This window comes from Salvia miltiorrhiza, unplaced genomic scaffold, assembly GCF_028751815.1.
Source record: "Salvia miltiorrhiza cultivar Shanhuang (shh) unplaced genomic scaffold, IMPLAD_Smil_shh original_scaffold_266, whole genome shotgun sequence".
NCBI lineage: Eukaryota > Viridiplantae > Streptophyta > Magnoliopsida > Lamiales > Lamiaceae > Salvia > Salvia miltiorrhiza.
In genome coordinates this window covers 334,377-348,599 of record NW_026651513.1, presented here as the reverse complement: position 1 = coordinate 348,599, position 14,223 = coordinate 334,377, and the positions used below count along the sequence as shown (strand labels likewise).

The 14,223-nt window shown below is 32.9% G+C and overlaps 1 protein-coding gene across 2 annotated transcripts; it reads left to right on the top strand.

Moving 5' to 3' along the window:
• The first annotated feature begins 11,510 nt into the window (after positions 1–11,510).
• Positions 11,511–12,730, top strand: LOC131003754 (transcription factor bHLH36-like). 2 transcript variants are annotated; one of them, XM_057930301.1, is made up of 3 exons: positions 11,511–11,959; positions 12,108–12,419; positions 12,492–12,730. In XM_057930301.1, the coding sequence occupies exons 1-3, from the start codon at positions 11,666–11,668 to the stop codon at positions 12,555–12,557; spliced, it is 672 nt and encodes a 223-aa protein (XP_057786284.1). In that variant the 5' UTR covers positions 11,511–11,665; the 3' UTR covers positions 12,558–12,730. The 2 variants fall into 2 exon arrangements, with proteins under 2 accessions (XP_057786284.1, XP_057786285.1); XM_057930302.1 differs by having other exon boundaries at positions 11,550–11,959; positions 12,108–12,413.
• Positions 12,731–14,223: the final 1,493 nt, after the last annotated feature.

The following is a 14,223-nucleotide window of genomic DNA, read 5'->3' as shown; positions in this document are numbered from 1 at the left end:
ACTTGTGGCTCAAGGTTATTCACAGGAGCCTGGTTTTGATTTCAATGAAACGTTTAGCCCGGTTGTCAAGCCTGCTACTATCAGGTTAATTCTTTCTCTTGCTGTTAATAATGGCTGGTCTGTGAATCATGTTGATGTGGATAATGCATTCTTGAATGGTGACCTTCAAGAAGAGATATACATGAAACCACCTCCTGGTTTTGAACCACCCTCTTCAGGGTCTGTACCTATTGTTTGCAAACTCAAAAAGGCCCTTTATGGCCTTAAGCAAGCCTCCAGATCCTGGTTTCTCAAGATTAGATCAGTTCTCATTGGCCTGGGCTTCACACAATCTCGAGCAGATACATCTCTCTTCTTCCGAACTTCTGGGAATTCTGTTATCTATTTGCTCATTTATGTCGATGATATGTTAATCACAGGGTCTAATCCTTCTGATGTTCAAGGTATTATTGCTCAGTTGAATCATCACTTCTCTCTTAAAGATCTTGGTGCTGCTCATCACTTTCTTGGAATTGAGATTACACCTACTGCTCAAGGTCTTCACCTCAGTCAAGAAGGCTATATTTCCGATCTTCTCACTAAAGTTCAAATGCAGGAAGCCAAGGGTTGCCCTACACCTATGGTTTCTTCTTGCCAACTTTCCAAGGGGGTCGGTGTTAGTAATGTTGATGGAAAATTATATAGAAGCACTGTTGGTGCCTTGCAATATGTCACAATCACAAGGCCTGAGATTGCCTATAGTGTTAATAAGGTGAGTCAATATATGGCCTCACCTCTTGATACACACTGGAAAGCTGTCAAACGCATCATGAGATACTTAGCTGGATCTAAAGACCATGGTATTCATTTAAAAAGGTCTTCTTGCTCTGTTGTGGGTTTCTCTGATTCAGATTGGGCGTCTGATTTGGATGATAGAAGATCGATCACTGGTTATTGTGTATATTTGGGTGATAATCTCATATCTTGGAGTTCCAAAAAGCAAGCTGTTGTTTCACGATCAAGTACAGAAGCTGAGTATAGGAGTCTAGCTAATTTGGTTGCAGATATTACTTGGCTCACTTCATTACTTAGAGAACTATCTATTTCAGTGAAGCCAGATGTTGTATGGGTAGATAATATGAGCACTATCTCCCTCGCCTCTAATCCTGTCATGCACGCTCGAACCAAACATATTGAGCTGGACATCCATTTTGTCCGAGAAAAGGTAGCAGCTGGTCTTATTGATATTCGGCATGTTCCATCACAAGATCAGAGAGCTGACATCTTAACTAAGCCTCTTAGTCTGCAATTCTTCACTCGCCTGAAGAACTCCTTAGGAGTCTGCTCTTTAGGCGCGCTTGAATTGCGGGGGGCTGTTAGAGATCTTGACAAAGATGCTTCCATGCAAGCCCCTATCCAGAAATCTCCCATGCAAGCTCCTTGTCTTAAGGTTCCAACTCAACAATGCAAGCCACGTTGCGTGCCACGGTGGAATGAAGAATTCTTGACCAAAAGCATCTTGGCAAAGGATATTCCTTCAGTTGTCTGCTCGTGAGAAAATAAAGTTGTTGTTATGTTTTGTTTGCTTATGAATGTACCTTCTGATAGCTTAAATGCTAAGGTGATAGTACGTTTGTATAGCTGTGTTTAGGGTTTGTGTTTGGCCATCTAGAATGCTCTATAGGTTACTATGTATAGCTATCTACTCTGTAATAGTTCCCTGAGGTTTAAAACTTATCAGTATGAATACATCAAAGCTCTTTTGCACTTCTGCCTCGATTTCCTATTTTCCTTTGTTTTCTATCAGGTACCCTATACCCGAACCCTATTTTCCCACCCCTAGTATCTGCTAAACCATATCAACATTTCCGCACCAAAAATTAATAGATAATGCCAAACGGTGAAATGAATTCATAAGTCCACTTTTTTAAAAAAGAAAAAAAAAACAATATAAAACATGAAATGAATTCATTTTAATTTCTTATATTTTGTTTTTAATGGAAACATTCAAACGGTGCAAATTTCTGAATGTAAAAAATAAAGTTTAGAGTTTAAATTCCATCGCTCTCTCTCCTAAGTAAAAAATAAAATAAAATAGATATATATATATACATATTTTTTCTATGTCATGTACGCTATTCACTTGTCTTTCCGTCATGCTAGTTATACGAAGATTGGGGCCGTTGGGCCCGAATCCAAAATTAAAATGTAAAATTTGGATACGTTTATAGGTAAATTTGCAATCATTAAAACACCCATACGTTAAGGTGATAAGTAAGTATTTTTTCTTAATTATATATAATTACTAATGATATTATATTAATACATAATATCAAAACTGAATTTTAAAATAATATAAAATGAATAGTAATGATAGCACTGACTTTTATGATTTTATCTTAACTTAAAATTTCTTTATAATAAAACATGACTCTAATCATGCTAGGGATAAGAATGGGTGAAAGAAAATAAGATCTCTGATCACAACTGTTGGAGAGTGCAAATGGGCTTTCAAATGGACTTGTGATTTTTTTTTGTTTGAGCTGTTCAAATGCTGTTAGATTAGAGACTAAAATATGTGGCTCAAATAGTGATAATATTATATATTACTCCCCTCATCCTTCAAATGGGATTTATATTTTCTTTTTGGTTCGCCTTTTAAATGAGTATGTATTTCTCTTTTTAGTAATTGTACCTAAAGTTGTAATCGAACTGAATCCTTGCGAATGTCTCAATATTTAATTCGCATTCGTGAAATTATTTTTATATTCGATTCGATATTTAATTAAGTTTCCAATTTTAAATATGATCCAATATTCGCTTCAATTCAAATATTCGATCCGTTTTTTGAAATTACTAAAAAAATGAATATTTAATTCATTTCCCATGCTATTCAATTCGATTAGAAATTATTCAATTCAAAATTGTAAAGGAAAAAACATGTAAAATATATTCTAAAGGGATAATTACGCCAAAACCCATGAACTTTGGCCTGTTTTCAAATTTTTCCATGAACTTCAATTTTTACCTTCAATTCCCTGAATTTAAAGCCTCGTTCAATTTTTCCACGCTTTTCTTAAATCCTCAAATTAGAAGCTGACATGGCACTTTTTAAGTTGTCGAAAATATGACATGGAATTGTCGATGAATGAATAAAACGACGTCATTTAATTGAGTAAAACGACGTCGTTTGAGCCCAGACTCATAAACCCTGGGCCCCCAATAAGATCGATACATAAGTCATTGTTCAATCAAAAGGTGATCGAGGCGATATCAGGGCTGCCGCACATCGAGATTAAGAAGTAGAAGGAGGAGAAGGAGCGGACCATGGCGGAGGTGTGGCGGCTGCAGAACGTCGGGGCGACGCTGCCGTCGGACCTGTGGGCATCGGCGCTGCAGAAGAGCCGGAAAGTGAATGGGGACGGGGGACGGGGGGCTGCCGCCGAGGTCGATGAAAGGGGTGAGCTTCAAGCTGTCGGGGCAGATGGCGAAGAACATGGAATCGAAGAATCTGGAGAGGAACAAGAACCAACAAGATGATAACGAGATAGTGCCAATGGAGATTTTGCATAAGCTGAATCACCGCTAAGTTGAAGAAGAGTTGGAGGAGGCCGGTGAATTTTCCAGTCACCTTTCCCCTTTCCATCTCTCTAAATCCCTTAACTCAATCCTTCATTTCAGTGTATAAATCCAAAAATTATGAGTTAATGGATTTTAACTATTCTGTCCATAAGCTTCCCCTACGTTGGCTTCTCGCTTGAATGAGTTATGCCCATAAATTATTAAGATTTAGAAAGACCCAATTTAACCTTTCGAATGGGCAAAGCCATGGATAGAGACTCCAACTCCAGTTATACTCTTTGGAGGCTAAAATTCCTTTCACCTTTATGTGCGGCCAAAACCCCTTTATCAATTAGTGATCAGTTAATTAATCAAGTTGCCCAAACCATTGGCATCAAACCTAGTGTATCGGGAACATATTCATGCAGTTATTAAGGATCAATTAGACCTCATGAGTTTTAGTTCATGTTTAAATCACCTTGCCCAAATCAGGCTAATAAACTTAGCTACACATAAATGAAATAAACAAGGAACAAAGGTAAAATATATATATTGGAATTAAAAGAAACTTCAAAATGAAAATTGTACTTACGACCAAAAGTGCACGCACTTACGACCAAAAGTGTCGTGCAAAACATGAACATAATGTAAAAGTATTATGCCCAACACGGTCATAATCTCTCTAAATAAAGCACAACAGCAATGGTCTCTGAATGGTACCATCAAGTTTGAAGCATTCATGTATTTATCAACGCGAGTTGGGCTCGAGATGGCCCAGCCCATAGAGAGTCGTCGGCTAGAGCGAGGAGTCTTTCATCCTCACAATTCATCCATATCTTCAGGCCTAATCCTACAGATCTGAATCTTTGTGGATAGGGTAGATGTTTAACCCTATCGACCTCTCATCACCTTCTGCCCTTGATCAAGCGCCCACATGTCAGTCCTACTGCATCCATCTGTTGTGTTGTCTTCTGCCCCGGAATTTTCCGTCCAATGCTGCTGGATTCCGCGAAGTACTTTGGGCAAAAGGGTTGGGTCATTTGGCCACCTTTACTTTAGACCATTGGTATACTTAGTTTCCTTTGAGTATACTTGTTTTTTCGAAGAGCTTAAATTTCTCCAACGATCTGTCCGAATCTCTTTTCCATGAATTCGAGGTTTTCTACTTTTAGCATTCTAAAATCGTCGAACTTTTGACAAGTTATAATGAGATTTTCTTCTTTGATTTCTTCTGAACTGACGCTCATTGATTTCAAAATATCCTACAACTGCTTGGCAGTTTCACATCATGCGGTTTTGAGTACGTGTGCATCACTAAGTGTGGCTTCCATGGCATTCAGGGCGATGTTTTCTAGGTTCATCAATTTTCTTTATTCAGTAGTGTAGTTAGTTGAATCCTTCCGCTCATAGACTGTTTGGTCATCTCCAACTAATGTTTGGATTATGAGTTAGGTGGATAGGATGAAAATGGGACCTGTTGCAAGAACTTCTCACATCCTGTTGTGTTGGGACATTAGATGCCTCTTCATTCCGAGCTTCCATAGCTCGTAGTTTTCTATAAAGAACATAGGAATGAAACGTGTTGAATGCTCCATGTTTAGAATCCAATAAGAATGATATAAAAAACACAAATTCTCCTGTGCACCCGGGTGTACAGTGTCATTTCGATAACATGATAGTGTCATTTAATGTTAGTGTCATTTCGCGATAGTTTTATTTATATAACATGATAGTATCAGTTGTAAAACAAAATAGTGTTAGTGTCATTTCAAGATAGTGTTAGTTTTAGTGTCATTTTGCACCCGAGTGCACGGTGCACCCGGATGCACAGGAAACCACCTCTATAAAAAATGAAGAGATTTTCTATGATCAGTTCTGAAATAAAATTATGATGGAACAAAGTTGATTTTCTAGATATTCTATAACTATATTGATTGAAATAATGCAAGATGCACTTTCTTGCAAAAAATCTTAGAAACTTCGGTAATGCAACCAGCTAAGTTGCAAATTTATTTCAACTTCTCCATATCCTTTTTGGCCATAATAATCCATTCTTCTTTAGGGTGTTTTTATGTTAATTATAAAAATTTTATTGGAAAATAATAGATCAAAAAAAGATAATAAAATATTATTATTATTTTTTATCTTTTATTATATATTTACTAGAAATAAAAAGATAATAAATGTGTTATAATTTTATTTCGTTTATTGTATTTTATCTTAAATTAAATAATTTCAATACATTTATATAATTTCATAAAAAAATACACAATACATAAAATAGAAACATTAAAAAATATAAAAAATAATAAATAAATAAAAATAAAACCCTGAAACCTCCGGGTTCAGGGCCATAAATCGGCCTGCTAAGAATATTATATGGGCCGGATACAATTCATTTTTCCGATGAACCGTAATCGCTGTTTTAGGCCCAAAATCGACGGTTTCCTGTCCGTGAGAATCACTAATACATATACACTGATCACCTATATATTTCTATGCACTATATTTTAGTCTCTTAAATTTTACCTTTGTGGACAATATATCTCTTATTAACTCCGGTAGAAACACTGCTAACCGCGCTGTAATTCTGCAAGAATTAACTCGCGACAGCCCTATATCTTCAGATCTTTCGATGCTAGGGAGATGAGAATCTCCATTCCATCTGAGACGATATGTTTACTTCCATTTGAGCTTTCTACATTTTCTATATTTGACTTTTCAATTCTTCAATTTTCTTCTTCATCTTTTTTATGTGTCTTGCAGCTACTTGTAATTGATCACAAACATTGTGTTTTCCTTTAGGGTGCGTTTTTTTTTAATTGATAAATTTATCATGAAAAAATAAGGGATAACAAAAAATTATCCCATTAAATTCTCTCTTCCTTTTCCCTAATTTTTTTACAAAAGAGAATTTCACCATTTTTCTTTCCTCATTTTCACTTCAAGTACATCAAAAATGGAGGAATCATCTCATCTTCCCATGATAAAATTTTCCCACCTTTCCATTTCCATTCTTTTCTCATAATAATTTTACAACCAAAGAGAACGCACTCTTGTACAAAACCATGAAAACAACTTTAGCCAGATAATATAAGACTTTGTAGTTGATCGTGTAATCAAGAAAGGACTAGTGTTCATTATACTGTTATTCAAAGCCTAAAATCTAAATCTCTATCTGCAAGTTCAAACCTTCTGAACTCATCAAGGGTTTGTGTTTTGATCTAGAGATTTTTTTTTTCTTTTCTTTTTTTCTTTTTTAAAACGAGCAATATATCTAAATGAGAGTTGAAACCATAGTTGATCAGATGAATTGATTTTTGCTTTGCCTTTTTCCGCACAACTCCAAATCTTTCCTTTTTCTCACTTCTAGTTCCAGCTGCCCACAGAGAAATGGATTTCCAATAAATCATAATCAATAATCAGATCATCCTGGATTGGTATCTTTGACAAGTAGTTGGGATTCCGAAACCTATATATGTTAAAAATCCTATATTCAATGGGATTTTTGTGTGTTAAGATCTGCAATAACTTAGGGGATTCCATGAAAAATGGTTAAGTCATAGAAAAGATGAGGAGATCGATGGACCTACATTTCATATTTTTATTTAAACTTGTGTTCACGTGTATGGTGACTGAACAGAAAAGAAAGCAAGCAACCTAATAAATAGTGTTCACACATGAAGTAAACGCATAATTATCAATGTCGTGAGGCGCCGAAAATTTAGGATGGGGCTTTGTAGCAGATCCTTTTCTCACTTGACATATTTTATTGTACGGTGCATTCACATGTAAATTAATAAAATGCATAGAAAATAATATTACCGAATGTATTCTATGTTTCCTTTCATTTCATTTTGTAAAGGACATTTGATATATAGTGTAAGTGACCGTTGTTTTGAATAAAAGTGATAAATTAATTACACCACCTCCATCCTCTAAATAAATTCTTAGGAAGGGCACGAGTTTTAAGATGAAATTGTTGAGTGTATTGAGAGAAGTGAAAATGTATTGTAACTAGTATTAGGAGTGATGAATTAAAGGTGAAAAATAAGGGTAAATGGACCGAAGAATTAATTGTGGTGGAATAGTGTTCAAAAATGAAAAGGGAAATTTTTTTGAAGTCGAAGCGCAAAGGAAAATAATAAAAGTAATTAAGGATTATTCTGAATAGAAGTGATAGAGTATTTCAAATTAAAGTGATACTCTCTCAGTCCACTAATTTAAGACCTATTTTTCTTTTTGGTCCGTCCACCAACTCAAGGTCTATCTATTTTTAGTAAGTTTTTATTCATATTTTAATTGGTGGGTTCCAATAAACAATATATTTTTTCTCCACTCAATTAATAAACAATACATGGTCCCTTTCTCCACTCAACCAATTAACAATATATTTTGTGAATACCTTTCTTCACTCAACTAATAAAAATACATTTTTTTCAAAACCCGTGTTTTATCTCCTAGACCTTTTAATTAGTGGACGAAGGGAGTATTTTTTATAATTAAAAGTGATAATCGGATGATTTTGAGGGAGGGGGAGATCTGCAGACACAGCAGTGCGTCTCTTGTTAAATTCTTTTCTATTAGGTGACAAGTGAGACTTAAATAGTATTGTGAAAAAAGATTGGAAATGAAAATGAATATATATTATCACCTTTTCCACTTTAATTAATGCCCATCAAATTGTTTTTGACTAGATTAAAGACATGTTCACATGAAATAGTGTAGAAGACTGGAAAGTAATCCTCTTGATTAGTGAGGAAATTATCGAATAGAATTTTAATCTATTTCTATTTATAGCCTCTAAAAAAATCGAAAAATGTTTCAGAATCAATAGTGACATAATTAGTGATATTTTTAAATATAACCAAAAAAAGTTATAATATTATAGTTGGTAGCTAGCTATTATGCGTGTTACAAAAATAAAGACATGTCATTGTATTTAGTGACATTTGAAAGTGTAATTATTTTTATGACATGTAAAAGTATGATTATTTTTGTGTCATGTGAATGTGTGGCTATTTTCTATAACAATGTAATTTAGTTCTTTGAAAAAAATAATTTTATAGATAGTTAAAGTAATATAATAATATATGTGTGTGTATATATAATATTTGGGAATGTGTGTGTGAGTGTGACACCTTCACACACACACACACAAATTATATTGTTACATTTATGTGTGTAACAAAATATTTTGTGATAGCTTTGAATGTCACAAAATTTGTTATATTTTTAAATGTAACAAAATTTATACTTATATTGTTATGTGTAATTAAAGTATATAGATATATATATGTGTTGGTATAGCTAAACTTTATTACACTTGAAAATGTAACAAATTTTGTGACACATCTTTTGATGTCACTAAAATTGTGTGATTGTGGAACTATCGTGGAAATGAAAATGAACAAATATATTATCAAATTGGTGAAATAAGTCATTGTTATATGTGTTCTCCAATTTTCAACTGTTGCAAATTCTTCTGGATGTATTTTGATTAGGATGAGAACCCTACTCACGACATATATAAATTTGTAAGAGGCGCACTTCAATGCGCATATATCAAGATCGATCCATGGCGCATCTGTCTCAATTAAATTATAATTATAATTATAATTATAATTAATCCAATTTAATTTACACAATTTTGCCAATCTCATGTGAATTTGAAAAGGGGATTTATATGATCCAATCTCCTAGCTACCATCTGAATATAAAGAAATCAGATTGTGACAATATGATTTCTGAGCACTCTTTAAATTGCTCCTTTAAGATACGATTTTTTTTTTCTTTTTTATAATCCTCCAAATATTCAATTCACATCAATGTTTCTGTGACTGTTTGCCGTCTGTTTTTGGTGGTTGTGAAATTAATTATATTGCTCGATCGCATGAATGCATGGTGTATAGAGAATCATATATATGGTGTAGGATTTTGTCGTCGTGAGGAGTAGTTTGGATTCCATGAGCTCATGCATATATATGTTTACCGCTGGGCTGTAAAGGAAAAAGCACCTTACATATATGCCTATAATTTAATATGTACGAGGATCTTAATTAATACTCCTTCCGTCCCGGCTTTTGGTATCCAGTTGAGAACGATACGAGTTTTAATAAAGTGATTGATGTGTTATGAGTGGAATAAGGGTCCCACATTTTATGTGAGAGTTAAAATAATTAAAGTGGAGTAAGGGCCCCACCTACTTTTACCAAAAATAGAAATGGATACTAAAATGTGGGACGGCCAAAAAAGAAAAGTTGGATACTAAAAGCTGGGACGAAGGGAGTATCTAATTTTTAATTGGACATCTTTGAACTTGCAATCAATATATGGAGATTAGTTGGTGAGGATGCTTCCGCATTGGCCTTAACGATGGAGACTAGCTTTATGCTTTTTAAGTTACTAGCTACCGAAGAATGCATGCATTTCTACGTAAAAACAAACCTTCTAATAAATAAATTTTGATTATAACTTGTTTTATTTTTAAATATTTTGAATATATTTTTTTATTCAATTGAATTTAACCATAATTACTAATAATAGAGAATATATATATATATATATATATATATATATATATATATATATATATATATATATATATAAGAATAGCAAGCAATGGTTAAAATCTTACTTTTTGTATTTTAATTTTTCAAAAAAAAAAAATCTTAATTTCTTTTTAAATATCTGTATATGTGGATTGGTATCGTTCAATCAGTACTAACTAATGATTCCGTTAATCAATATTTAACAGAGGTTAGATTAAGATAAAAGTTTGAAAAATTTAAAATATAAGAGTATATGATATTTTAGAGCGTAAGTCCATATATAGTATGGGTTTATTTTTTATGACTAGCAATACATTGTACACATAATTAATGTTATCTTATTTGATAAAACAAAAAATATAGATTTAATAATTTATTATATTTAATTTTTCAATTAACAATTTGGTCTATTTGATTCTACAAATATAGTAAACCCTTTCTAAAATAAGTACTCAATAAATCAATAAACTATATACTATATAAACTAGCTAATAAATTTCTTATGCCCCAACTTGGGCCAATTAATTCGAAAAATCATTAATTTTAATAAAATAATAATTTTTTTAGAATCTCTTTATAAACATATAGGTCCTCTTGATATTTTAAATTAATAATTATTAAAATATTATAATTATGAATACTATGGTAACTTGTTAAAATATGAACCTATTGTTGAATATCATCATTAGGATCTTCAATAATATAAGCCACAATAAATTGAAAAATATATACATTTATTTAATTTAAATATTATCTTTCATTTATCTTCACACATTATAAAATTAATAAATTATTAATTTATCGATGTATTAATAAATTGTTAATTTTTCGATGAAATTCTTAGGTCCCAAAGTTATTAATTTATAATTTTCAAACACATGCATTTCAATGTATGATAATATTTATATACAATTTAGTGAATATGTTATACGTACCCTATTTATTTATATAATAGTGAGTTATTGTTATTTTCATTTATGTTGTTAAGTAAATAGATTTTATAAGATATATATTGATCTTTTTTAAGATTCTAAAAAGACTTCCAAATATATATCAAATAGATTTTGGATAACGTAATGTAAATAATTAATATATTTTTTTGCAGTATTTTGATATCTAATAAATTAATATATTCTTTTAAATATATAATATATAATTTACACAATTACTCTTAAAATTAATTACTGTAATAGGCAATCTATATTTTGTGCCCAATATATTTTTTTATATTAGCATAGATTTTTTGTATTTATAAAAAATAAGCTAAAAATCTCAAGTGAACCGAGGCACAGGATCAAGTGGTACTATAGAACACTAAATAAAAGCCATATAAATGTATATGAGGTGGCTTGAGGTGCTTTTATTTAGTATGTTAAGTGTGTCGTCTAAAGTCAGTCACTATACACATCAAAATATTTTAAAATATGTAATGTAGGGTCATATATATACAATCTTATAGCTGCTTTTCTAATTCCATGGAATTGCAGATCTCCACGCACTAGACCAACCGTATCCCCTTCTTGATTGCGAGCTTCATTGAAAATAAGATATTGAAGATCCTCAAATAACCAAAGATGTTTCCCAATCATCACGAGTTAGGTTTCGGAACCCCAACCACTACTTCTCAAGGATTCCAAATCGGCCAGGATACGGATTACAATTTCTTGGAAAATAATTTAATTAGTTTCTCAATCGGCACCAACGACACAGAAGTGAGCAGAAGGAAAGATTTGGAGTTACATGGAAAAACGAAAAAGGAGAGCAGCAGCAAGAAGGTTATGCATCGAGAGTTGGAGAGGAAGAGGAGGCAAGAAATGTCACACCTTTATGCTTCTCTCAGCTCCCTTCTTCCTCATCATCAGATCAAGGTTAATTAATAATTTTAATTTTTTTTTTAATCATGTGAATTGTTTTGTGGATGCATGGGATAATTAACCCCAAATCTGCAGGCCACGTTCTAGATCGAAACTTAATTTTAGGCTTTGATTAATAGTATTCCATGATTTTATATTTAAGGGAAAACACGGTGTTTGTGATCAAATACAAGAAGCTGCGAGTCACATAAAGAAGATGGAGAAGAAGATTGAAGAATTGAAAATTCGCAGAAACAAGTTGAACGGAGACGTGGAAACTTCGAATGGCATATATAATAATGTGATAATAAACATAGTCGCGGATGGGATGGAGATTATCATTTCCCATAGCAGCGAAAGATCTGATTTAGGGCTATCACGAGTCCTTGCTGAGTTACAGTGGAGAGAGTTTGATGTGATTAGCAGTGTCTCGACCAGAATGAAGGACAGATTTGTCCACAAAATCCAGGTTGAGGTATAATTTATAAGACAAAAATTATGGTGCAAAGATGTTGGATTTGGTTGATTAATTTAAGTGCTGTTGCAGGCCCGGGATATCTCAAACCTTGATGTGTTGATGCTGCGAGATAGATTGACTGAGGCCATCAAGTAATTTGTTTCTCAGGTTTTCTATTATTACTATATAAGCTAGATTCAACCATCATGTGGTTTAACTTTGACTTATCGATGATCTTCTCTGTGTGCAAACCACTACTTTTGGGAATCTTCATATTTCTGCTACGTACTGATCGAAAATGGTGTATAAAATAAGAAGGGATTAAAATATTTCTCTCGGACTAAATCATGATTTTTGTTCCCCATTAACTATTTTGAGATTCAAATTCATGCTATATATCTATGGCGGTTCTAGTCTTCAATGATATTCCTATTCCATATTTAGGAACTTTGAGGGAATTAATTACATGGATAAATAAATTTTATATAGTCATTATTCTAAAATTTTGTCAGATTTTAAATAGGACACATTTTGAAACACCAACTGCATTCTAGAGGATTTCATCTTGTACATTTTTTTTTTTTTGGTAAGGAAACATAGATTTGTAAAGATCGCATTACCGTGGACTTGAATTGAAACTCATGTGACCTTTGGCTTCAGGTATATATTACACTAACCACTACCACTAAAAGTGCATTGTTGGATTTGATTGTAACCTAAAAACCAACATGCATGAACTGTGAGCATGTGCATGAGAAATCCGAAAACTAAGGAGAATCTTTTCTGGATGGATCGGATAATGTAATGGGGTTGGTATAATAAGCATTTTAATTTGTTGTACTAAACCATATATGATCCAATCATTGAGAAGATTGTACATATACACACACATATATATATATATATATATATATATATATATATATATATATATATACACGTAACCATTTTCTTGTCCATTTTCTCAATTTATTCTTCACTAGGAAGCGACCTGTACTCTTCTATTCTACTCTGTCAAATTTCTTGATATTTACTTTAAATTAATATGTGCTAGTTTAGATTTTCGATCATCGGACAGGAATTTACAAGTTCAGCCAGGAGTAGTATGGTAATTAATGAAATGGTATCTGATGAAACATGAATAATCATCATCGTCATTCTGTAGTTTCCAAACATAAAATTCAATTTTATTAATTTGGGATAGAGGATTATCATGTTTCTATGTGCCTATGCTTTGTAGGGCATGCATGCACCCACCTATATCAAACTCGGATAGCTCTTTCATTTGTTAATGCATGCATTTGTCTGTGTCCCCTCAATTTGTATAAGAGCATCCGCATTGGGGGTTCCTTGATAGCCTACTTGATAGTGCTTGTGTTATTGAGTAGGTAGTGCTGCATTGAGGTTCCTTGATAGTCTACTTGATAATATTAGTTTTGATTTTATGTTTTTCATTTAAATTTTATTGCATAATTTAAATAGCATATTTTTGTAATAGTTAAATGATGGATTAAACATAAATTTAAAATTACTTAAAACATTAAAAAAAATACATAAAAATTTAAAAACACCTAAAAAAAATACATAAAAATTTAAAAAACCTAAAACATCATTAAAATCACATTCCTTGATAGCCTAGGATAGACCACGACGCCTGAGCACGTCGGCGACCATGGACGCGTGCAATGCACGTTGTGCGTCTGTCATGTGCATCGTATCCGTGTTCAGGAGCTGCATATCGAGCTCCCTCTCCCGGATATCGTTCCTCCGCTGGTACTGGGCGGTGAATGCCCTCATCTGCTCGTCGGTCCTCTCCAACCTC

Coding starts and splice junctions, on each gene's coding strand:
- LOC131003754 (XM_057930301.1), top strand. CDS start 11,666: ATGTTTCCCAATCATCACGAGTTAGGTTTCGGAACCCCAACCACTACT. Junction 11,960..12,107: donor TTCCTCATCATCAGATCAAG/GTTAATTAATAA, acceptor TTTATATTTAAG/GGAAAACACGGTGTTTGTGA. Junction 12,420..12,491: donor TCCACAAAATCCAGGTTGAG/GTATAATTTATA, acceptor GTGCTGTTGCAG/GCCCGGGATATCTCAAACCT.